At 41.5% G+C, this 27,502-nt stretch overlaps 1 protein-coding gene across 1 annotated transcript in view; it reads left to right on the top strand.

Moving 5' to 3' along the window:
- Positions 1-27,502, top strand: part of wdr27 (WD repeat domain 27) — a 471,702-nt gene that overhangs the window by 250,023 nt on the left and 194,177 nt on the right. Inside the window, exon 23 of the mRNA XM_060830707.1 lies at positions 5,863-5,961. Coding sequence (XP_060686690.1) covers positions 5,863-5,961 — 99 coding nt within the window. The remainder of the gene's footprint in view (positions 1-5,862; positions 5,962-27,502) is intronic.

Below are 27,502 nucleotides of genomic sequence, written 5' to 3'. Positions count from 1 at the left end.
TCTTAATTCATCAAGCCACTTTCTTTGAACTGTTTTTACATGATTAATGTAACAGGAATAAACAAATTTATTATTGTACTTATTTATTAATGGATATAATGAATCGCAAGTAAAACTTACAGAAGTATTTCTATCGTATATGAACAGATTACATCTGGAGACAACTGCAAAGGGCACTGATATCTTACATAATTGATCCTGGCAGTTACTGACAGCAAGTAGAAAGAAGCAGGAAGTTTGTGCCAGGAACAAACTCAGAGCTCCCATGATCTACTGCAGTCTCCAAAGCTTAGGCGCATTAAATTTCATAATTGTCTCTGAGATAGTTCTACAGATAGGAACTGAGTGTTATTATATTTCACAAAGACTTTTTTGTATGGAAGCAGACTGCTGGTGTGCCTAGCATAAACGTGGTTCCTGGTTTAAGTATCAGCAAGTCCTGTGATGCTGCTGCTGTGAATGCCTGACAATCTGGCCATGTTCCTGCATTGCAAAAGAGGATACCTTCTGTTTTAAAGTGAAGTCATTTTCATTCAGTCCTTCTGTTGTCATGGTTTAGGATTTCCATGAATCTTAAAATCAGGCATAAGTTTATTTTCCAGTTATGTCAAGCATATAATTGTCAAATTATAAGGTTACATCACTGGACCTATAGAAGCTTTATAAAATGTTAACATCAGTGTTGAAGAGAAGCTGCAAGCCTTGATGTTTCACAGTATATGTTCTACTATTCTAACAATCATTATCAGAAATACTCTTGCATGAAGGATACTTAATGTATGTGATTTTCTCTACGTTAACCCATGTAACATATTTTACAGAGGTGGTTCTTATTGAGACAGATATCTGGAAGTTTATTTACTTATTTAGGACTAACTATGTATGGTAATATGACATCACAGATTTATCATTTTAATTTAAGAGGCAATAATTGACCAGAAGCCACAACAATGGTTATTGTGGAAATTAAAAGCTCATGGTGCTGAGCTAATACATTGGCATGACAGAAAATTGGCTGGCTACCAGAATACAGAGTAGAATTAAGTGGGGATTGTTCAGGCTGGCAGGATATCATGAACAGTGTGCCACAAGGATAGCTGCTGGGGCTGAAGCTCTTTATTATTTATATCAATGATTTGGATGAAGGGACTGAAGATATGGTAGCTAAATTTGCTGATGACATAGAAACAGGAAAGTGAATTGTGAAGAGAATATTAGGAGCTTAGAAACAAATGTAGACAGGTTTAGTGAGTGGGCAAAGATCTAGCAAAGGGACTACAATGTGGGAAAACTTGAAATTGTCCACTTTGGCAGGAAGAATAAAAAGGAAACATATTATCTAAATCATGAGAGGTTACAAAGCTCTGCGATGCAGTTTTGGATGTCTGAGTGCATGACCCCCTGGAGGTTAAAATGCAGGTACAGCAAGTAATCAGGAAAACAAAAAAGAAAATGATGTTTTATTCAAAGGGAAATTGAATGCAAGTGTAAGGAGATTGTGCTTCAGTTATACAGGACATTGGAGCGACTGTATCCGAAGCAAGCATACAGCATTGGTCACTGCACTTATGGAAGAAGTTCAGAGAAGATTGGAATGAACATATTATCTTTTAAGGAAAGGCTAGACAGACTAGGCCTGTATGCTCTGGAATTTAGTAGAGCCAGAGGTGACTTAATGGAAACATATAAGAACTTGAGGGGATTTGACCAGGTTGATGTGAAAATGATGTTTCTTGTGGGAGCTTCTGGAACTAAGGCTCATAGACTAAAAATAAGAGGCCACCCATTTAAGACAGAGATGAGGATTTTTTCCCCTCAGATGCTTGAGAAACTTTGGAATTCCCTATCTATTTTTAAGGGGGAGGTAGATGGATTCTTGACTACCAAGGGGTGAGGTATTGTCAGGGGTATCAGGGGTGTAGAACTGAGGTTAAATTCAAATCAGCCATGATCTTGTTGAATGGAAGAGCAGGCTCAATGGGCCAAGTGTTCATTGTTCATTTTATTTATATTACTATTGCGTTTTATACATAGTTCAGGGGCTGACTAACTGACTGACCAACTTATTGTTAGTCTGACTGCTGTTTTACTGCTTAACTGACCAACTAACAGTGTAGACAGTAAGACAATAAGATGGAGACACTTCATACTTCAGTGTCACATGTCACAGTGTCATCTATTGTTTTGAGTGTAATGCCTTTCTGAGATCTGAACAATAATACAACAGTATTTACTTGTTTCTCATGATTAAAGATACATACTCATTTTTCATGCACTGTTGAATGTTTTTATGTTCAGTTTTCAGTGATTTAAACTTAGCCCTACTTTAAGCAATAATAGAACAGAGAACATAGAACAGTACAGCACAGAACAAGCCTTTCAGCCCACGATGTTGTGCTGACCACTGATCCGCATGTATGCACCCTCAAATTTCTGTGACCATATGCATGTCCAGGAGTCTCTTAAATGTCCCCAATGACCCTGCCTCCACAACTGCTGCTGGCAACGCATTCCATGCTCTCACAACTCTCTGTGTAAAGAACCTGCTTCTGACATCCCATCTATACTTTCCTCCAACCAGCTTAAAACTATGACCCCTCGTGTTGGTCATTTCTACCCTGGGAAATAGTCTCTGGCTATCGACTCTGTCTGTGCCTCTTATTATCTTGTATACCTCAATTAGGTCCCCTCTCCTCCTCCTTTTCTCCAATGAAAAAAGTCCTATCTCAGTCAACCTCTCCTCATAAGATAAACCCTCTAGTCCAGGCAGCATCCTGGTAAACCTCCTCTGAACCCTCTCCAAAGCATCCACATCTTTCTTATAATAGGGCGACCGGAACTGGACGCAGTATTCCAAGTGCGGTCTAACCAAAGTTTTATGAAGCTGCAACAAAATCTCACAACTCTTAAACTCAATCCCCCAAAACACCATATGCTTTCTTAACACCCTGTCCACTTGGGTGGCCATTTTAAGGGATCTATGTATCTGCACACCAAGATCCCTCTGTTCCTCCACACTGCCAAGAATCCTATCCTTAATCCTGTACTCAGCTTTCAAATTCGATCTTCCAAAATGCATCACCTCACATTTTTATCCAGGTTGAACTCCATCTGCCACATCTCAGCCCATCTCTGCATCCTGTCAATGTCCCGCTGCAGCCTACAACAGCCCTACATACTGTCAACGACACCTCCATCCTTTGTGTCATCTGCAAACTTGCCGACCCATCCTTCAATCCCCTCATCCAAGTCATTAATAAAAATTACAAACAGTAGAGGCCCAAGGATAGAGCCCTGTGGAACACCACTCACCACAATCAAACTATTCTCTGAAGTGTGACTCCTTCATCAAAGAGTACAGCATCACTTTTGTGGCTGTATAGAAAATTTCATGCAATCCTGTACTGTCATGGTGTATCTAGTGCTCATCATTACCTACATCTGTCCCAATCCTTTCACTTGCCATGCAATGCCTCGGGAGAGGCAGAAGGTCAGTAGAAAACAACCAGCTTCCAGTGGATTAAACAAAATCCAGGAGGCCGCAGAGTCTGGGAGACACATTTACGACCTGCGGATATGTTGGCCATTCTGAGGATATCATTTAGAGTACTTGCATTGAATTAGCACCCTTTGCACAATTTGGCAGCTTTTTTCAAACAGCAGCATTTTGTAAGAAAGAGATGCCTCTTAACCTATAACCTTGTTCTAAGCTCATGTAAACGGCACTTATGTCTCCTGGTCCTCCCTAACCTTTCTACTAAATCAATTTATACACATGGGCTGAATTTATTTCTTATCTTAAAGATAAATATAAAGGAAAAGGACTTGTGGCTGAATCTTGCTATCAAAAATACTACAGTCCTCACATTGAATTGATCATGCCTATCCTCTGGCTTTACTCAGCCTGCTCACTCCCCACACCACTTGTCCTCCTCACCTCACATTTCTGTCTTCCTCACCGTACCCTATTTACTCCCCTTCTGCCCCATCTGCAGTACCTGTGAACATAGAACATATATAACACAACAATAACATTGGAGGAACAAAATTGTATAAATGCTTAATGTATTTGCAGCAATATTTGCACAATTTTAAAGGAGGATTTAAAATAAATGACTGAAACTTTTAAAATAATGGAAAGGGAAGGAGCTTGTCAGATTTTTACACAATATCACAATCCTAGATCATTGATTCTGCAAGAAAGAAAGTACTAAATAAAAGTATTAAAATATCTAAAGGCATATTTCTATGCTCCCTCCCAATCCTACCACCACATCTCCAGTTCTCTTAAGGTTTTCTGCTTCTGTAATACTCTCTTCATATATCTGATAACATTCCCTACAGTACGGAAGCAGGCCCTTCGGCCCAACAAATCCACACTGACCCTCCGAAGAGTAACCTACCCAGACCCATTCCCCTACTCTATATTTACCCCTACCTAATTCATCTATCACTATGGGCAATTTAGCATATCATCTATTGCATCCACTGCACCCGATGTGGCCACACATCATCTATTGCATCTGCTGCACCCGATGTGGCCTCCTCTATACTGGGGAGACGGGCCGCCGACTTGCGGAACGCTTCAGGGAACACCTCTGGGACGCCTGGACCAACCAACCCAACCACCCCGTGGCTCAACACTTTAACTCCCCCTGCCACTCCACCAAGGACATGCAGGTCCTTGAACTCCTCCATCGCCAGAACATAACAACACGACGGTTGGAGGAAGAGCGCCTCATCTTCCGCCTGGGAACCCTCCAACTACAAGGGATGAACTCAGATTTCTCCAGTTTCCTCATTTCCCCTCCCCCCACCTTGTCTCAGTCGATTCCCTCGAACTCAGCACCGCCGTCCTAACCTGCAATCTTCTCCTGACCTCTCCGCCCCCACCCCACTCCGGCCTATCACCCTCACCTTGATCTCCTTCCACCTATCACATCTCCATCGCCCCTCCCCCAAGTCCCTCCTCCCTACCTTTTATCTTAGCCTGCTGGACACACTTTCCTCATTCCTGATGAAGAGCTTATGCCCAAAACGTCGAATTTCCTGTTCCTTGGATGCTGCCTGACCTGCTGCGCTTTTCCAGCAACACATTTTCAGCAATTTAGCATAGCCAGTTCACCTGACCTGCACATGCTTTGGATTGTGGGAGGAAACTAGAACACCCGGAGGAAACTCACACAGACACAGGGAGAGAGTGCAAACTCCACACAGACAATAGCCCGAGGCGGGAATTGAACCCGGGTTCCTGGCACTTTGAGGCAGCAGAGCAAACTACTGAGCTATTGTGCTGCCCTGTCTATCCATCTGCCCTGTCTATTCTCCTACTCTATGAATGTGATGAAGGTGTTAAAACCTGTATAGCTCCTCTCTATATCTCCCTTCCCGGAATAAAATATTCTTTGTTCTGCTTCTAGTCAGGTTCATACTCTCACCACTTTTCCCAGTACCGCATCATTCACTGAATCACTGCTGTGTTTGCTCGCACCCCTAAGTAGAACTATTCATCTGTTTTTTTTCCAGTTCCCACCTGTGTGTGGTCCATCATCCATTGTTCCCCTCCTTGATTTCTCTGTCTCAATTTATGGGGATTAGCTGACAACCAATGTTCTCTGTAAGTCCACTGACATTGCAGAGAGATGTCTACAAGTGGGTCTAAGGTTTAGATGAACAAGAAATGTAACTACTTTAATAAAAGCATTTCCAAGAAGAAACCCTTACCAATAGCAAGAACATTAATTTTAAATTGTCAATGGAAGAAAATGAACTTTTTTTAATCAATATCAATTTGAGTGTTTATATGTTGGCGCAAAGTTTGATTCAATAGTCTTTACCGTTCCATATTATTGCTCTTTATAGGCCTATCTGTTTGAACTTGGCTCCAATAATTTTGTCCACAAGTTATCGGGGCATACAGAGACTGTCATTACTTTGGCATATAGTTCTTCTGCACCAAAGGTAATATATTTCTTTTTATTTCTTGAATAAATTGACCAATTGACAAACATGTAGAACGTCACATATGATAAAGTGATATAATAGATATAAATGATCTAATGGATCAGAGATTACTGATAATTTGATACTTTGTAATGAAGATCTTGTGAATTAGTTCTAAACTCTAACATGGTTGTTGAAAAACCTGCAAAGGTTGCTTTGCTATTAGTTGAACAAATCTTAATAATACCAGTGTTTAGTGGGTAAAGCTGAAATCAATCTTCTTTCCTTCTTGTCCCCATATTCTGGTCATTTGGGTGTCATGACTTACTTTACAATTGCAACAATTTGAAAGAGTATTGTAGTGTGGTTTCCTTAATTGAGTCACTTTTATTAATGGTCAAATTAGATTTTCAGTTATTGTTGTGGTAGGAGGAAGTACCTGAACCCTGGAAAAGCTAATTTGTGAAGAATGAGCATTTATGTTCAATATGAAGTGTAATAACGATAGCACTGGGGTAGGAGGGGTGTGGGGGTCATGTCCTTCTTGGCAATGGGAGGTGCTGCTGTAGACATCTTAGCAAAGCATCTTACAAATTGCTGCAGTGCTTCCTGTCGGAGTACACACGGGAGTTTCAGTGCACCAGTGGAGCTTCATCAGCCTGGTCGGTGCTGATTTACTCTTCTTTTCCTTTGTCGAAGCATTTTTTTTCTCAGTTCTTTTGATGGCAATATGTGGGGAATTATGGCTTCAAATCCCTGTCATATCAAACCATCATGCAGCACATCAAAGTTGTGCCTGTTATAATTTCCATTTAAAATCAAAGCCGCACTATGGGATAAATTAGCCTTCCCATACTTATGGGAATAATATTACAGAGCATAAAAAGGATGCAATTCAAGAAGATTTGTCTCACAAAAGCCAGACCAACAAATGTCAGCATTGATCTATTGAAAGCAAACCATGTCTGACAAATAAGGTTTGTGAATGTATTAGATTATTAGATCCAATTAGCAGTTGCTCCTGGGACTCAGCTCAAATTCATAATATAGCTTTTCTTTCCTGTACTGAGCATAAAGGAACATCAGAGCATAAGAAATAGGAGCAAGTGTAAACCATTTGGTTCCTCAAGTGTGTACCTTAGGTCACTAAAATCATGACTGATCTGATGTGGCCTTCACTCTAGTTTCTTGCCTGCCCTCCATGATCCTTGACCACTTAGTCAATCAGTAATATGTCTGACTCAAACTTGAATATATTCAATGACCTAACCTCCTCTGCTTCTGGTGGAAGAGAATTACAAGAGCTATAAAATGTCCGGAAACAGCTAATTGAACCATGTTCAAATGGTCTGCGGGTACCTTGGACGAGTACGCCACTACCATCACAGCTCGTGTGTGAAGGACTGTATACTGAGGAAGTCGATCCGGGTATTCCCCAACAGGAAACCATGAATCAGGACATACAGAACCTGCTAAAAACCAGGCGTTAGGCCTTCCGATCAGGAGATCCACTCAAATATAAGGAATCCAAGTATGACCTTCGCAGAGCCATTAATACAGCCAAGGACCAATACCAATCCAAACTAGTGACCCAGACAGACACCCGCCGACTATGGCAAGGACTGAATGACATCACAGATTCTAAAAAGAGAAGTGCAAGATAGCAGACAATGGCATATCCCTCTTAGATTGTCTGAACGCCTCCTGTGCTCGCTTTAAGCAGAATTTTGGTGGAGAGGTAACACCTATTCCGACAAGTCCTGACGAACCTATCCCAACAGTCGCTGCATCAGAGTTCAGATCAGTTTTCCTTTATGTGAATCCAAGAAAAGCGATGGGACCAAACGGAGTACCAGGCCATGCACTCAGAGCATGTACAGATCAACTGGCAGAGGTCTTCTCGGACATCTTCAACCTCTCCCTGCAACAGGTCCCGGTCCCTGCCTGTTTCAAGAGGGTCAACATCATCCCTATGCCTAAGAAGGCTCATGCAGCATGACTCAATGACTACCATCCAGTGCCCTAACTTCGGTGGTCATGAAGTGCTTTGAAAGGCTGGTCACGGCATTAGTCAACTCCAGCCTCCCCACTCCTCTTGACCAATTTGCCTATCGGACCAACAGATTCACGTCAGGTGCCGTATCACCTGCCCTTCACTCCTCCCTGGAACATCTTGACACCCAAGAACAGCTTTGTAAGAATTCTACTCATTGATTACAGTTCAGCCTTCAACACTATTAGCCCCTCGAGACTGATTACTAAACTTAGTTATCTCAGACTAAGCCCCATTCTCTGCAACTGGATCCTCAGTTTCCTGACCCACAGGCCACACTCAGTGAAGATTGGGGACAATATTTCATCCTCACTAACACTCAACACTGGAGTCTCCTGGGGTGCGTACTAAGCCCTCTACTGTACTCACTGTAAACCCATGACTGCGTCGCCAAATACCAGACTAAAGCCATTTACAAGTTCGTTGATGACACCACCATAGTCGGTCGAATCTCAGATGGCAACGAAACAGACTACAGACGAGAGGTGGAAGACCTGGAAGAATGGTGCACTGAGAACAACCTAGCTCTCAAAGCTAGCAAAACCAAGGAACTCATTATTGCCTTTTGGCGGGATGTTACTCATGCCCCCCTACACTTTGACAGCACAGAGGTGGAACAAGTGGAGAGTGTCAAGCTTCTGGGAGTGGTCATCCACAACAAGCTTTCTTGGACTCTTCATGTGGGCGCACTAGTTACAAAGGCCCAGTAATGTCTCTTCTTCCTCAGGCAGCTGAGGAAATTTGGCATGATGTCAAATACCCTTGCCAACCTTTATAGGTGCGCCATCGAGAGCATTCTGTCTGGATGTATCACTACCTGGTATGGCAACCGTACCAGTCAGTATCGGAGATGGTTACAGAGAGTGGTGAACTCGGCCCGGACAATCACAACAGTCAAGCTCTCACCTACAGAATCCATATACCAGGTTCATTGTCAAGGAAAGGCCGCCAGCATTCTTAAAGATCCATCCCACCCTGGCAATGTTTTTCTATAGCCTCTGCCATTGGGGAGAAGGTATGGAAGCCTGGACACATGCACCAGCCGGTTTCGTAACAGTTTCTACCCTACTGTTGTTAGAATACTGAATGGGCTCACAAACTCTTCACATTCACCTGTACCTGTGTTTTTGTTTTTGCCGCTGTTTACCTGTTATTTACTATCTCCGCGATCTGCCTGTATTGCTCGCAAGACAAAGCTTTTCACTGTGCCTCAGTACAGGTAACAATAAATTCAATTCAATTCAATTCAATTCAATGTATTGATGGCAAACTGTTTTGTGGTAGGGAATTGGAAGAGCTATTGAAGAGCAATGAAGGCTAATTTTAAAACCTTTAAATTAGTCTTGCTTTGGCATCAAAGCATAAGGCATCCTACCATGTGATCAATGACACATTCATAAATATAAAGAATTTCCACACTTCCATTCCCTTGGTATTTACCTGATGCATTTTGAACAATGCATCATATTGGTGATTTGCCTCACGCAGAAATTGGACCTTGGAGTTCCACCTGAAGATGTCCAATGAGAATCACCACCTTCCCACTGTGACCACAGGTACTTCCATCATGCTGCGGATCTGAACAAGTGGCCAATAAACAAGCATTATAAGAGACTGTTGAGATGCTTGGTTCACCATTTCTGATTTAGTACTGAGTATAATTTCTCTCAACTTGGGCGAGGGGATGCAGAAACATAGATCTTCAAACATGGAACCAAACTATATTACGGATATTTATTTCCAGAATATAAATTCTTCATATCTTTAAAGTGTCTGAGTCTCTCTGATTCTTCTTAGTTGAAACTATCAACACAGCATGATAACTTGTGGTCTTTGCCTAATGACCAGCATTTTCACAAAAATCGTATTATTCCACCTCATCTATCCAAATTTAGCTAACAAGCCCATCATTCTGGTCTCTCTGCTATAGGAAAGATGCTGTTAAACTTGAAAAGATTCAGAAAATATTTACGAGGATGTTACCAGGATTGAGCTACAGGGAGAAGCTGAATAGGTTGGGTTTTTTTTCCATGGAGCATCAGAGGCTGAGGGGTGACCTTATAGCGGTTTATAAAATCACGAGGAGCATGGACAGGGTGAATAGCTGAGGTTTATTTTCCAAGGGTAAGAGATTCCAAAACTAGAGGGTATAAGTTTAAGGTAGGAGGGGTAAGATTTGAAAAGGACTCGTGGGGCAACATTTTCACGCAGAGAGTGGTGTGTGTACGGTATGAGCTGCCAGAGGAGGTGGTGGAGGCTGATACAATTACAACATTTAAAAGGCATCTTAATGGGCACATGAATAGGAAGGGTTTAGTGGGATATGGGCCAAATGCTGTCAAATGGGATTGATCAGTTTAGGATATCTGGTCAGTGAAGGCGAGTTAGACCAAATGTTCCTCCTCCACCTCTGAGGAAGGAACCACAGGTCCTTCAGAGGAAGCACTACCAGCTCAAAAGTTGTCACCTTTCTGGGTACTTTAGCAATTTTTTCCTTTTATCACTCATGCAATGTGGATATGTCAGTATTTATTTCCCATCTTCAGTTGCTCTTGAGAAGGTGGTGCAAGGCTGCCTTCTTGAACTGATGCAGTCCATGTACTGCAGGTACTCCTACAATGCTGTTAGGGAGGGAATTCCAGGGGTTTGCCCTAAAGTAGAGTCCAGAACACATGCTGGTGACTACATCACTGCCATGTCTCCACAGTTGGCCAAGAAATAAACACTCCAGGTTGCTCGCTCTCAGAGGACTGCTGGACTCCAAACACATATTCAGCCCCAAGCAGGAGAGGGCCCTGTGGTGTCGACCATTAATAACTTTATGCAAATGTAGAAACAGATACAGAAATAGCAGCCAAGTTTCTTGGAGATACTTGGGAAACCTGATAGAAGGTTGGAGAAGCCCAACAGTGCTATCTGTACCATGCCGGCTCCAATCATACATGTCATATCATTCCTTGGATGCTGCCTGACCTACTGCGCTTTTCCAGTAACACATTTTCAGCTCTGATCTCCAGCATCTGCAGTCCTCACTTTCTCCCTATCATACATGTGTCTGGCTAACTCCATGCATTGGTTGGTGGCTACCATGAAGAGCCAGGTCCAACAGAACACTCATTAGCTGCTGGAGGTACACATAAAACTGCACCCAGTCGTTGTAAACTTTGGTAGTCAGCGGACATGAGGGACTTTGAATTCACTCCAGGTGCCCTTCCCACACAAGGCTTCAGAGTGTGCCAGTAGGCACCAAAGCTGGAGGAGAAACCACACTCAGACCCCCTAGATGTCTTCTCACTCTGGACGCTTTAGAGTTTCCCAGTACTTCCAGCTCGACCTGATCTGTGACCCTCAAAACTGTGGAAATTCAGACTGAGAAAAATGAGTCTGCATCTGGCCAGGACACTGTCATCGTGCCTGAGCCACAAGTGCTGTCAGATTCATGTGACCAAAAGTTCAAACCATCAGGTTTTGGTATCTGGCAGTCTCCCTCCATCCGAGCTATGGACATGGGACTGTACCTAGATGTAGTGAGAGAAATGAGAAAGAAAACCTGAAGGCACATAGGTAGAATGAGTAACACCTTAATGTAAACAAAATTTCACATTTGGAAATATATTTATACTTTGCATTATCACCTGTCTGATCTCCAGTTATTTTAGCTGAAAATACAACAATGAAGCTAAAGGACCTACCCATCCCTAATGTCACACAGCTACTGGAAACTTGTCTGAAGGACCTCTCTTACTCTTTCTCTCAAGCCCATTGTAGCAAAACATCATGTCATTTTTGAAAATAGGAGCATCAGATATTGTGGTCACCTACCAATATTTGTTCATGTAAACTTATATTGAAGAACAGGAAAAGTGAAGAATTAAAAAACAAGAAAGATGTACAGAACAACCTTGATTATCCGAACACATGGGCAGGGTGTATTTGTTCGGATAACAGAGTTCAGATAATGGATTGTTCGGATAATGAATTGTTCAGATAATGGATTGTTCGGATATTGGATAGCGTTTTTACGGGACCTTGAAATCTTGTTCAGACAATCCAAAATTCAGATAACTGACATTCGGATAATTGAGGTTGTTCTGCATTTATATTTGTGAACAAATAAGGATTGCTTGCCTTTCTGGCATCCCACTTTAATAGTCAATGAATGATGACTTCACCCAACTCAATTCAAAAGGAAGTGAGCGTCCAACCAGTCCTACCTAGCTAGTTGTACTCTGCACTCTATCATCAATGGGTGATATTCCTCCTGATCAATGTCCTCATCTTCTTCCTTAGAAGAATACTGCAGCACTCACAGCTATTCATCATCCACTATATTCCTCTTTGCTTGTTACACATGTCCAGAGCACAGATTGGAAGGATTATGCAGCACAATCTGTCAGTAACATACAGCAATGAAACTCCCAAACCTCCTCTAAGCATAGGAACCTCACTTTGTGCCCTGGGGAAGAATGTAGGCGAAAGCGAGGACTGCAGATGCTGGAGATTAGAGTCAAAATTAAAGTAGTACTAGAAATGCACAGCAGGTCAGGCAGCATCCTAGGAGTGGGAAAATCGACATTTCGGGCAGGGACATTCATCAGGAATCTTCCCCAGGACTGGGGAAGAATGTATTGCATTCTATCTATGCTTGACCTTAAACGTAACTTATGTAGTAAAGAGCCAACTTTGGAGAGTAGCAGCATTGCTTTGTAAAGCATCTGGCCCTAAGAGTAAAGTGGGAATCTGAGAATTATCAAGGATGAAGGCATCATGGAATCTTCAAAGGTATGTGATTTGACTCCAAAGACATGGCCACAATGATCACAAGAGAGTTGGATATTAAGCAAATGGAACCTTTTCCTATTAAAGAAGTTAGCTGAATGATGCTATAATGCTCTCAACACAACATGTGTACAGTCTATACTGTAGTGTCCTGCATCTGGAGTGCTCCAGCAGATGAGACAGTTTGGTGGTGACATTGCCCCTTGCTCAGCTAGAAGTCATTCCACTGGGAATGAAAGCCTGGGGGCCTTCTACACTTTTTTCACATCCTGAGGGGGCCTTTTGCTGCAAATGCTGCATTTGGGTGCGATTTGGCATCTGCTGGAGTTGGTGAGTGCTCTTGGGCTTGCAGATATATGCCTACTCCTCAAAGTCTCTGGCTGTTCATTGTTTTGTGACCACAGAGACAGTACCAGCTGCTTGTCTTAGATCTTTTGGTGACAGTTCTGATGAGCCTGCGTGAGGAATATTGGAAATAAAACATCCCTTTCATAATGTGATCAGTCAGCATTCACAGAACACATATTCCCAGAGATGTTGGGAAAAACTGCCCAGAAAGGATGCCTGGGGAATACACTGGCAAGCTGCAGTCTCCAAGCAACTGTTGTGACTTTCTTCTGCCTGTCTGCACTTAACGAGGACGGATTAGATAAGAATGGGATATTAAAAGGACCTGAGGTGCTCAAGACTACTAATTGAAACCTTAAGTGGAAAGTCAACCTTTTTTCCCTTGATGCTGAAAATCTAATTTTCCATTCTTGCCATATTTTCTGAACTGTTCCACCATTTCCCACATTAGAGGCATAGTCTTTGAGTCATCGAGATCTATAGGACTAAGAAAAGTTCTTCAGCCTTTTTTTTCTGTTGGATACAAATGCAGCGATGTTCAACAGCAGAAATAATTCTGCCCTATGTTTCATTAATTTGATAACATTCAATACTAATGTACTCAATGCAGTGTAATTGAGAATAATTATTTAAATTCATCTAACATCATTCATTAGTGTAATAAAATGTATAAGATAGTCTGCAGGACCACTACCAAACATTATCTGACACTGATCCATGTAAGAAGGTGTTAGGCTAAGTGACTAAAAACTTTGTCAATGAGGTAGGTTTTAAGAGTGTCGTAATAAAGGAGATAGACAGATGAAGTGGTTTAAATATGAAATTCCAGCGATTAGGCCAAGGTGTGCCCTCCGGCGGTGAAGCGATTAAATCAGGGATGCAGGAGAGGCCAGAATTGGAGGACTGTAGAGATCTCAGAGCATTGGAGGAGATTATAAAGATGGGCACTTTTGGAGAGAATTTTCAAATTGAGATATTTGCTGAACTAGGAGACAATGGCATTTAGTAAGCTGAGTGATGAGCGTGGTGGATTATTTTCACATTAAGATGCAGGCAGTTAGTTTTTGGATGAATTCAAATCTGTGGAGGATGTAAATTAGGTGGCTAGTGAGTAGAGCCATGTGATAGTCATACTAAGAGGTTACAAAAGTAGGAGTGGCGGTTTCAGCAGCAGTTGAACTGAGGCAGGTGTAGAGATGACCAATGTCATAGAAATGTAAATATACAGTTTTGGTGGTGGAGTGGATTTTGGAATTAGAAATCTTTCTTGGGTTCTGACAGAATGTCAAGATTACAAGAAGTGGTATTGTATTGTGATATATTATGAGAGTCTTAGTACATTTATTTTATTTCTGATCATTAACCTGGAAATAATTAATAGCATTGATGATAAAAAGAAACATTTTGCATCTGACACAGAATTTGGGAAGGCCTCCAACTGAAAATATAAATTGAATTATAAATCTGCTCTTTTATAGGTTTGCCATCATTACAGTCGTAGCATTAGTCTTCATAAATCGTACCAATTCTCCAAGCAACCCTTCACATCTGTATATTTTTTATTTTGCAATCTGTTTCTTTGGCATCAACATAAAATTCACTGAAAATATTTGTAACACGGCACATCAGATGTAGACATATATTTCCATCCAAGTTTTCAATGGTTTCATTTTTTTCCCTCAACTCTTAAGTCTCATAAGTTTCTCAGAGTTGAAGGATCCAATGCATAATACCCTATTAAAAGTGAACATCAGGACAATTTAAAACAGATTTCTCTTCCCCAGTATACATCTTTGTTGTTCAAGCTGTTAATGAATCCTCATTAACATAAAGACAGTGGGATCAGTCATTTTTACAGTTACCAGTGTGGCAGAGAGGGTGGGTGGCGGTGGGTTCGGTTAAACAATGGAGACTTAGGAATTGGTACAAAAGATGAAGAATTTTCAGGCACTCTCTAGGGGAACGGAGTTCAGTGAAACACAATCCATCAGTCTGGCAGTCTGTAAGTTTGATAGTTTAGGTTGTAAACTTGCTTGTTGGAATTGCTCACAGAGTAATATAACTATATGCAGTTAATGAAAAGCAGCAACTGGGACACAAGTACTTCATTATTGCATCACTTGAAATCCATGCAGACATACTCCTGTATAAATAAAATTCTAACACCTTTCACCAGGAACTGAGAATAAAAACAAGCAAGGATAAACCAACGTCATGGTAAAGGTGATGGCACTACAGTTTCAATACTTTTGTTTCATCTTCTCAAAACTTCAGGCATCATTCACTAACTATGAGACAAAATGTAGACAAGGACAGCAGCTTGCCTGAGCATTGGGATTGTAGAAAATCCCATTCATAAGATTAAAACTATGTGACTAAAAGCTGTGTCTAAAATAGAATACACAATAGGAAAATGTGGTTTGAGATTTCTGTCTAGAAATTATTACTTTCAGGCGAAACTGCACCATTGTCTTTTGGTCACCAATATATAAAAGTGGCTTTGAAAACTGTTGTAAAACATGGATGAAAAACATATGAACCTGTTCCATCCATGGACCATGTACAATAGAAATTCCCATTATTTTCATCCAAGATGATATGAAGTAGTGTATAAACCTGCTAAAATTTCCAAGAACAGGAAAATGGCAAATACATTCCAGTATTCAGACAGGAGTTTATTCATTACAGGCCATTTTGCCTAGTATCTTTAATTTTAGGCTAGTTATAATGTAATCTACAGTGCTTAGTGGCTTTCAAGAGGGCACAGAGGTCATATTATGTGGAAGACTGGAGTGGACAAAGTCAGAAGTCACACAACACCAGGTTTATAGTCCAACAGGTTTAGTTCAAATCACCAACATTTGGAGCATAGCCCCTTCATCAGGTGATGTGACTTCACCTGTTGAAGGAGTTATGTTCTGAAAGCTTGTGATTTCAAATAAACCTATTGAACTATAACCTGGTGTCGTGTGATTTCCTACAGAGGTCTAAGGCTGTAGTCTTCCTCATTTTACAGATTAGAAAATATGACTTTTAAAAATTCCAGCATTCCACCAGGCTTGGAGATGCCACTGGAATGAGGAAATTTAGTGGAGACAGTCTGCTTGGAGTTTTAAGTTCATGAAATGGTAAAATTAGTACACCCATCTTTCAGGTTAAATGAAGGCTCTGTCTTCCAGTGTAAAAGTCTGGTAGCAATATGAACAACCAATTTAAGATAAGAAAAATCAAAAGAACTGCAAATGCTGGAAATCAGAAACAAAGACAGAAATTGCTGGAAAAAACTCAGCAGGCCTAGCATCATCTGTGGAGAAAATCAGAGTTAACATTTCAGTAAGATCACTTGATCCGAATTATTAACTCTAATTTCTCTCCACAGATGCTACCAGATTTGCCAGTAATTTCTGTTTTTGTAACAGATAGTCAGTTGAGTTTATAACATGGCTCTCTTATATTTGGTAGAAATAACATATATGTATACACAGAGACTAATTTTCCAACAATAAAAGCATATGTTCAGACCTTGCACTTTGTCTGAATTTCTCAATAGCTGGGATACTAGAGTTCATCATTGCTTTCTTTATAGCAATGCCTCAGCCAATCAGAGATGACTTATTAGCAAATTTGCACCTTTTTCTCGTGTAGTATTAATTGTTGTAATCATTTGTAATTTGACATTCCTTTGTCCCGATTAGTGAAAGATGAAAAACTTTGATCTCTCTTTTTAACAATATTCAAGGATAATGGCGCTCTCCTAATGTCTTGTGCAATAGTTATCTAGCACAAGACTTTGGACAACAGTGTAAAATAGAATATAGTGAATTGTTAATTTTTACACTTCTCAATTTCCAATTGCAGTGAAGTGAACCTAAGAGGTGACTCACAATCTAAGGTGTATTTAAATACCAGGGGAGAGAAGGTAGTGATGAGGAGAATAAAGGGAAGTCAGAAGTCAATCAGGTAATAATCTTGTGGACAAAAGTAACAGACAATACTTTTGAAGCAGACATTATCATTTCATTATAAGATATTTTATGTATTCCGTACATGTGGGCTAGAATTTGAGTACTCAGAGAGGCAGAGGTAGAAACATGCAATTGTGAGGAATTGGAGGGGGTGCATGGAGTACCCAATACCTTCGCTACTCACTCCAATTAAGTCAAGGGAAATAAACATTGAAGATGGCCTTCTTGGCTAAGGGCCATTTCAGACTTTAACTGCCCAATTAATGGAGCTCAATGATCTCATCCCGCTGTTGCTGATAGTTTGGTGCAGGAAGCGCTAAAGCATGTTGAGAAATCACAGTATCAAAGCTGGTGACATCTTGCAGGTTTTGGCAGAGTTTTCCTCCTGAGCTGACAAATCTTGGCCCACAAAGGGCTGTCTCTTGGGAAAACTTTTTCCAGTCCCTCAGTAATGCCATTGCTGAGGCCTGTTTGACTGACTGGTAATACACAGACTTAGATCTATTCCTGGGCCATCTCCATAGATGCTGGTCCAGGCTGACTGCAGTGCCTAGGATGGCCTCAGCTCCAGCTGGAGCTTACTGAGATTAAAGAGCTACTAGTCAAAGGAATGGATGCCTCAATGCTAGGCAGTTAGATTTATGAGTATCACTTTGCTTCTAAATAATTGTAAACAAGGATCATCAAGGAGGCTAGGTGCTCTGAGAGTTCTCAGATTGATATTTTAAATTATAAAGTCTCCATCTAAATTTAAGGAAGTGATCTAATCTCAAGGTTTTGCTAGTATTTGCAAGTACCATGAGTTTCAAGTCTACTTTTTACTAGCATTTAGACCTGTCAATCAGATTCACAATATGCAATTCACCAGGGCATCTAGTATCTTTTATAGAATACAACTTCAAGTTCAGCTCAGTGTTCCACACTGGAAAGAGGACTAGTAATTATGGATCCCTGTCAACTTTATGAAGACTTTATGACTTGGAAATAAACAGTACAAGAACGTATTGAAAATAACTTGTGTATGTTTTTGTGAACATGTATTTATTTTTGTTCTGTATGCATGACAAGATCAATGCTGTGACTAAAGCACTAATTAGCATGATATTTTTTCCAAGCTCGTTCATGTTTGTGGTTCTCTTGTTAGGCAAGTTATATCATTAAACAATATGCACAACTAAGAAGATTTTGCGTGCTAATATAAAATAAGTCTCCCTTTGCATCATTACTGAGTCAGCTATTTTTGCACATATGCATTATTGTGGTTTAACTGAAAGGTATAATTTCCTTTCACTGCGTGCAGTGTACCGTGTGATGACATTTTGTGGCACTCCACAAATATTAGCAATTTCCTAAAACTGTGGAAAAATGAAATAAGTTCCACTTTATGAATAAATACCATAATATTTTTCAAATGCTTGGAGAATAACATCAGAATAGAATAATCATGCGGAGACTGTGTTGCAAAGACAGAAAAGGTAAAATGATCGTTCTTTCCACGTGTCGGCCACCAAAATGATTTGAGTTTGAATAATCTTCAATAGATTTTAACACCACTATTTTATTAGTTAGGGAATTTCAGCTTCTGGGTGAGCTGTAGTTCAAGACAGATCTCACCATATAAATATAACTTTGAGATACCTCTGTTTAGCGGTGTTGTCTTAATTGCAAGCACATCAGGACGGTAGTGCAGTCTGTGGTCGGTTTTACAATCATGAGCATATCATCTATGACTTTGAGTATAGAAAATTTGAGGAGACATTTTAAAGTAGCAGGGGTATCATACAATATACAATTATAATGTATGACTGGATCCTGTTTGTAGTTTCCTATGTTATGTATTGAAAATTACATTGTACATTTTGTCCAATTGAGGCTATGATATGTACTTGTACCGCAGGGGGAGATTGTTGGGACCCAGAAGCTGAAACTCCCGAATTAATAAAGTAATGGTGTTGAAATCTACCGAAGATTATTCAAACTTAAACATTTTGGTGGCTGACGTGTGGATAATTGTAAAGGATTCATGTTTAACAGCTTATGCAATTCTAATTCTAGATCACTGACTGAGTATATCATTGATTCTGTCCCAAAACCTTCAAATTGAAGGTGCAACTTTTTGTGATTGAAGCATGCCGATTGTGAGCTGTGAACCTCTTTGACGTTGAAAGGAGCTTGTAAAGTCTGATCCTAATAGAAAGGCTAGAATCCTATTGGCATAGGACTTTCCTCCACTCATCAACTTGGGCAGGATTGTATTTCACTCATTTACATAATAAGTGTGGGAATGGGGCAAGTGGGAGTGATGATTAGAGAGTTAGGCCTATGGCAGTGGGTGGTGTTGCTGCCAATGATTCAAAGTGAGCAAGTAACTTGTTTGTAGCTCAAAAGGTTAAGAGTTGGGACTACTGAGAATGGGAATGTTGAGGCCCGGGAGCAATTAACCTTAGGAAGACTGGAATCTGGGAGCACTTGGAGTGAAATAGTGTTGTAATTGTGTGGTGTTAAAACTTTTGTATAGATAGTCCCTATGGTCTGTTAGGAATCCCAGGTCAAGTTTCTTAATCCTTTGAAGTCTAATATGAAACAAAAAATCTATACACTATCTAATTACAATTTATATGGCTCTGTTTTATGAGTAATTTAATAGGCCTTCAGGCTCAAACAATGAATAATACTGAAACAAATTTTACTTTTAAATGATATGTATGTTATTAGTTAAAATTAGCTTCACAAAGCTCCCCACTTCTTTTTAAAGCAGTGGGTAAATACTCTTATAATTTGTGGATAGCAATGATGAATAAGAATTGTACATTTCAGCAAAAGATTAAGTTCCAGTGGTTTACGTCATTTTAAATCATAAACATATTTAAACTGCATTCTTTATATAGAAAGCAAATGAAACCTGCAAGATAAATATAAAACCAGAATGCCATAAAACTTTTAACAAGTCAGGCAACACTATGGAGAGAGAAGCAAAACTAATGGCTGGAATCATCTCAGTCCCAGACAGAATGGAGATCTGTTTACCTGTTCAGAACCTGAATGTCTGATCAGTGCACCTAGCCATTGCTGTTCACGAATAAAATCTAAGTACATCGCCTTCTCGGCTCCCAGTTCAATTGAGGGAGAGAGTATGTGATGATTCTTTCAGAGGAAAATTTCTAATCAAAAGAATCACTACCTGGATCAGAAAGGTTCACATTGTAGCAATCACAGGAAGGAAGAGACTGTGAAGGCTGCTTGGTGGGTCTCTTGCTGTTCTCTAAGGATACCAACCTGGAATATAGGAGTGTGCAGCAAATTGAGCTCTCCCACAGGCACGAAGAAGAGGATAACCTCTCTAAACAGACAAACATGGATGGAATTAACCAAGGAAGTCAGCATCAGGAGTGTGGGCCCCCCCCCCACCACCACCACCACCACCACCACCACCACCAACAGTGCACCAACAGCATCCAGGACTTCGGGAGGGCAGGTGATAGACATAACATTTACCGATACTTGCTCCACACCGCCTTACCAAGCATTCTCCTGCATTGCATTGCTCAGGTCAACATGCCTGCAGCTGCACTTGAACATGTGGACATACCAATCAGGAACAGGAATAGGCCATTCAGCCCCTCCAGCATCTTTCAATAAGATCATGGCTTACCTGATTGTAATCTCAAACATACTTTACCATCTACTATGATAATCTTTCAATCTCTTGCTTAATGAGAATTTAACCACCTCTGCCTTTAAAAACTTTGCTTCCATAATCTTTTCAGGAAGACAGTTTGAAAGTCCATGACACATGAGAGAAAAAAAAAATCACCTAATCTCAGTTTCAAACGGGCTACCCCTGATTTTTCGACACTGACCCCTCATCCTCAATTCTCCTTTCAGGGAAATGTTCTCTCCGCATCCACACTGTCAGAACCCCTTGGGATGTTATATTTTTCTAACAAGTTGCTTCCTGTAAATATAAGCCTACCCAGACTAATCTTTCCCTATAATGCAACACGCCAATTCCAGGTATTAGTCTCGTAAACCTCTTCTGAACTGCCTCCAGCACATTGCGATCTTTCCTTGAGTAAGGTGATCAATGCTATGCTCAGTACACTTAATGTGGTCTCATCAGTGACCTGTATACCTGAAGCATTATCTTCCCATTTTGCATTCCATTCCTATTGTGAAAAATGATAACATTCTATTAGCTTTCCGAATTACTTGTTATCCCAGCATAGTAACCTTTTGCAATTCATGCACGAGAACACCATGCATCTCTGTATCTTGGAGCTTTGCAGTTTCTCACCATTTAAATAATATGGTTTTTTATTCTTTCCGTCAAAATGAACAAATTAATATCTTTTACATGGTGCTGCATTTGCCACACCTTTTCTCATTCCTACCAATGCCTTTTTGTAACGTTATTGTGCCCTCTTCATAACTTACTTTCTTACCTACCTTTTGTTGTTAGCAAATTTGGCAGCAATACCTTCCATCCAAACATCTAAATCGTTTATATAAATTGTAAACAAATGAGGTCCCAGGACTGTTCATTACATTTTGCCAACCATTTTTCCATTCTGCCAATCAGACTCATTTACACCTCTTCTCCCTGTTAGCCAGTCAATCTTCTGTCTGGGTCAATGCTTGCCTCCTACAATTTTCCGCAATAACATTTAATGTTATTATTATAAATTACTCATTCTAGACTCATCGCAATCTAAGCCACTAACATTTGCACTCATCCACAACCTATTTCCTCCCATACCCATGCTGCAAAGTCACTCTCCACAAACGGTGCCCTTCCCTCCTCTCTGCTTAAACATTTTCAACACTGACATCTCAATGAACATGTCCCTCCTTGTAGGAGAAGAAAGCAAAGGACTTGGAGAGGTGCAGAGACCTGAGGCAAGAAATAACTCTCTCGTGACAGGCATCTTGTTAACTATTGTTAATATGTGAGTAAAAAATGAGGTCTGCAGATGCTGGAGATCACAGCTGCAAATGTGTTGCTGGTCAAAGCACAGCAGGCCAGGCAGCATCTCAGGAATAGAGAATTCGACGTTTCGAGCATAAGCCCTTCATCAGGAATGTGCCCATCATCTCTGCTGGATAAGAGTCTTGTTCTAGGAGATTGCAGGTGTCAGTAGCAATGTGTTGGTGCTAAGACATCTTGAAAGGTCTGATCTTCTGCCTGAAGACCTTCTGCCTCGCCCTCTTCCATCTAGATTTGTGTCTACCCCTACAGTTGCTGGAGCTGTTGGCAGCATTGTGATCTCAGATCTTGAGCCTTTTCAGAGGTAGAACATGAAGCTGTAGAAACTGTTCCCTACCTTGCCATGTTAAACATACAAATAAAGATGTAATCCTTCAGCCGTATAGGGAATTAGAAAGACCATGTCTCAAATGCTATGTTTTGGTTTCTTTATTTAACAAGTTTCTAAATGCATTGGAGGCAGTTCAGGGGAAGTTTACCAGACGGATATATCAAATGACTGGGTTGTCTCATGAGGATAAATTGGACAGGCTGTGCTTGATTTCATTGAAATTTAGAAGAGTGAGGTAGACTTTGATTAAAGTGTATAAGACCCTGAATGAGTTGCCCCACAACATCACCATTGTGCCGTAGAAATTATAAACAAACACCTTTTATGGCGCACAGGTGGCATGGCTGACTCTTCCTTATATATGCAACTGCAACGTCCTACACCAATGGCAGTATGGACACCAGCCCCCACAGTATACCTGCCCTTTGCCACTTTCCCTCTTACAAACTTCTTAGGCACAGCTACTGTTTCCTAAATGCCCACTGTGGCCCAGCATCTTAACATTGTTCAATGTGGGACTATCACATGTGGGGAAGATTTCAGAATGTTCAGTTTTATTCACCAACATCAAAAGCAAACAGAAATCAAACAATCAGAAGCTACATTTATCTCCCAGAATAGAAATAAGCTACTGGCATGTTTGGCATTGACAACTTTAGGGTCCATGAAAGGTCATTGCACACAACTCTCATCTAGTTAAGATCTGCCTGGCTTGTGTGCCTGACACTGCAGGTGATTTTCCTCCTGCTGAATGTCCTCATCTTCCTCAGATGATTGCTCGCATTCACCCAACTTGTCATGTCCATCACATCCCTTCCTTACCTGGTCCAGTTATGCAGAATGTAACATGCTAGGATTAAATTGGCACACTCTGTCGAGTGTACAGCAAGGCCCTAAGACCAATCCAAGTATCAGAACTGCATTGGTGGAGAACTATCATCTGCACCACATTGTCCTAGGTCGAAGAATGGACTGCATTTTATCTACTCTTTGCATTAGTCAGGGGTTGCATAATGGAGTCAGCAGCCACAAAGAACAGTGCTTGTCCCCAGTAACAATTCTTGCAAGGCATTTGGTCCCTCAATACACAGCAACAACAGAGACCATGCACTGACTTCTATAGAGTAGTACCAATGATCACAGATCACTTGCACTTTGCTGGAACTCAATGGCCTTTCTCAATGTGACTTGTTGACAAATCCTACTGTCTAGGGTGCAATCATGTTGAAGCAGTGTGACCTTAATACATTGTTAGTGGATGATTGAGATACCCCACAAATCCCCAGTGGTTCCTTGGAAGAAACAAGTCACATAAAAGTTAAACGTATCTTTCACCCTGATGGCTACTGGAACAGTGTGGCCTCCCACTCCTTTGCCTCCCACTCCTTCATGTCACTCCAGCAGTTGACATTGTTCTGTGAGTGTCCCAGTACAGCTTCAGTCTGTGTGGAAACTGTGTCTTGCTCTTCTGGAGGAAATGGCATGAAGGACAATAGAATCTGGCCCTCTTATACCTCCTACTCACAGGCAGGTCACCTTTACCTGTGATCCCTTTGTGTGCAGTCTGTTTGGTAGTTGCTAGAGGTTGTTGCTTGTCCTGGACCCACTGGCACACCTTTCCCTTTTCCATTTCTCTGTACCTTTAACAAAACTATAACATTTGCTATGATTTGATCCATAAGCCATGTTTACAATGAACCTGTTTGGGGAATATCTGGAATAGAACAGGTCCTTAGTAATGTTAATAGTCAGCATTTGCATCACACACAAATGACAGCCTGATATACACCTCCAAACAGTGGGACATGGAGCACTCCAACAAGGAGGGCCTCAACATGCAATTTTGACGTTGGACCTTATTCTGTTCAAGCACCACTGGTCATGTCACAAAGAGACAATAGTGCATTGCAATTGCTGCATGAATATCAACTCTTTCTCCTATCAGTCCTACACCAGCCACGAAAGGCATTGTTGCATTTGAGAGTGTCTTACATTATACTTACAGTTCAAGCTAATAAAGAACCAGTTCAATGCAACAGCATTGCCTGAGTTTTGGCATAAACTTTGTGCTTAGTGATCTGCAGGACCCTCTTTTTGGGTTACCTGGGATGAATTCAGCCTCACAGAGATGTCTATCTCCAATCTACATACACCAATGACTTTGTCAATATTGCTTATGACCCCTCTCAGCTTTTCATATGCATAGAACATTGACAAGCCTTCCTCGACCAAAGATGTGTCCAACTGCAGGAAGACATTTCTGCTCCTGTACATGAATTTTCTTGCTATGTAGGCCAATATACCATCTTCCTGCTGCACTTTTCAGTCATTGCTGTACAAAGACACCCAGATCTCTCCGATTGATAACAATATGATTTCAATGACTTCATCCTGTATTCAGCTGGTGCATGATTGAAGGTTCTCATGTCGCTCACAAGTGATATTGTGACCCAAAATAAAATGCACCGAGTCCACCCATTCCAGATGTGGCTGTAGCCATTTACCATTTGTAGAACACCTTTAAGATCACGGAAGGCAAAGTTGGGCTTGCTGAACATGGTTCAGCATTGTCATCAAGCCCCCTCTAAACTTGGTGCTCCTTTTCACCTGACAATTCCTGGCCAGCCCATCATAACATCCCCCACATGTTCCAAGTCACCACCGGGAGCTGTGACTGCAGCTCTCATCCTTACCCCTGAACCCAGTACTTGGGAACACATTGTTTACTGCGCGTTAGTCCTGCCCTTCATCATAATACACATGCCCCCACCCCCAGGCAGTAACAAGGTTTTACCACCCACGCAGTAAACAATGTGTTCCCAAGTACTGACTCTTCCTACCCCCCACCACTCCTCTCCCTTATCTGTGGAGATCCTGCTCCCCCCATCCTCATGGCCTCAACATAGAATTCACCAGCTTCCAATTCACCCCACCCCGTTACCTCATTCCAGTCCAGCCCTCTCTCTCCACCCAACCCCCTTGAACTGACCTAACCTGTCCATCTTCCTTCCCATCTATCCGCTCCATCCTTCTCACTGACGAATCCCATCCACCTCCTACCTGCATCCAACTATCGCTATCCCACCTACCTTTCCCCCAGACCCACTCTCCTCCCTCTATTTATTTCTCAGCTCCCTTTCCCCACCTTGGTCCTTTATTAAAAAAAAATCTTTACAGTGTGGAAACAGGCCCTTCGGCCCAACAAGTCCACACCAACCCTCCAAAGAGCAACCCACCCAGACCCATTCCCCTACATTTATCCCTGCACCTAACACTCTGGGCAATTTAGCATGGCCAATTCACCTAACTTGCACATCATTGGAGTGTGGGAAAAAACCGGAGCACCCGGAGGAAACCCATGCAGACAGGCCCAGGGAGACTGTGCAAACTCCACACAGACAGTTGCCCCAGGCAGGAATTGAACCCGGGTCCCTGGCACTGTGAGGAAGCAGTACTAACCACTGAGGAAGGTCCTGCCCGAAACATCAACTCTCTTACTCTTCTGATGCTGCTTGACCTACTCTGCTTTCTCCAGTACCACATTTTAATAAACCCCCCTTCATTGTCCTTGTCCCTTCAGTATCCCAGTTGCTGGCTTTAATCTCCGATTCATTGCCCTGAGTTTCCTACTGCATTGTTCTTTGTTCTTCCCCTGCGCCCCAAATTACCATTTCGAGGCCCTCAGCATGACTGTGGCCCAACCCCATGGCAAACTTGGACAGACAGCCTTGAATGATAATTGACCATACCTCTGAATGCTGTCTTTGCAGATCCCCATATGACAATCCAGGAACCCTCTGACTGCTTGCACTGCACCTACAGATGTAGCCCCTGAACCTTATTACCCCAAGCTGACAACTGTCCGTGCCTAAGTTCCGGGACAGTCAGTGCACCCTTGATGTCCTATACTGGGAGTCCGGTTGACAGCCTCCCCCTAGACTTGACTGAGGACTCATTCCCTTCAATTTTCATATATAGCCATTTGGTTGATGTACATGCAGTGTGGTTACTGTGTGGACTGCTCTTCAACGTAGAGCAACATATCCAGCTGCCTTGACACTTGAGTGCTGAGAACCATTATAAGTTGCCTGGCTTTATGTCTTATTATAGAATAGACCAGACCCTCTCAAAACAATTCAGGAAGGTAGCCCAAGCCCTATCTTTTCCCATTGTTTAAGCAGGTGTAGAGTGGATATTCCACGGGAGATGCAGCTGGCCGAAATACGCAGTTTTAAATAAAACAGAATTTATTTTCAGACTTTTGAATGAAACATGAACAAAGGAAAACTACATTTAGAATAACTTATCTGAAAACCCAATTTTCTCTCCTGCAGCTTAGTGATGCTGTTCCAAATACCCGCAACATCCCCACATTTAGGTGGCACGGTGGCTCAGTGGTTAGCACTGCTGCCTCACAGCACCAGGGTCTCAGGTTCAATTCCAGCCTCGGATGACTGTCTGTGTGGAGTTTGCGTGGGTTTCTCCGGGTGCTTTGGTTTCCTCCCACAGTCCAAAGATGTGCAGGTCAGGTGAATTTGCCATGCTCAATTGCCCATTGTGTTCGGTGCATTAGTCAGAGGGAAATGGGTCTGGGTGAGTTACTCTCCAGAGGGTTGGTGTGGACTGGTTGGGCTGAAGGTTCTGTTTCCACACTGTAGTGAATCTAATCTAATCAATAAACAGCCCTTGGCAAAAAAAGGTAAAATCTTACAGGAGAGATGTCAGAAAGAGAGAGGATCAGCACAGAACTGCTTTTCTGGGTCCCCAGCAGCTTCTCTGGGTCCCCAGCAGCTCCTCTGGGTCTCCAGCAGCTTCTCTGGGTCTCCAGCTAAAACTTGACCAGCCGCTGCAAATAAACCAATTTGCTAAAAACAAATCAAATCAAAACCCTAGGAGAACTGGCCACTCCCCTTTCATTGTACAAGTGTTTTAATAAAACACTTAAAAGCTTTTTCAAGTAGGTATTTCCAGACATATCAGAACCTCTACCTTTATGACCCCTCCAAAAACAAAAACCCAAGGACAACATAACCTTGTTAAAGGAGCAGCGTCATCACAGTCTGCACTAAAAATCAAGGCAAACCTGAAATATAGTGTGT

Source organism: Hemiscyllium ocellatum, chromosome 10 (assembly GCF_020745735.1).
Source record: "Hemiscyllium ocellatum isolate sHemOce1 chromosome 10, sHemOce1.pat.X.cur, whole genome shotgun sequence".
NCBI lineage: Eukaryota > Metazoa > Chordata > Chondrichthyes > Orectolobiformes > Hemiscylliidae > Hemiscyllium > Hemiscyllium ocellatum.
This window is presented reverse-complemented; position numbering and strand designations above follow the sequence as displayed.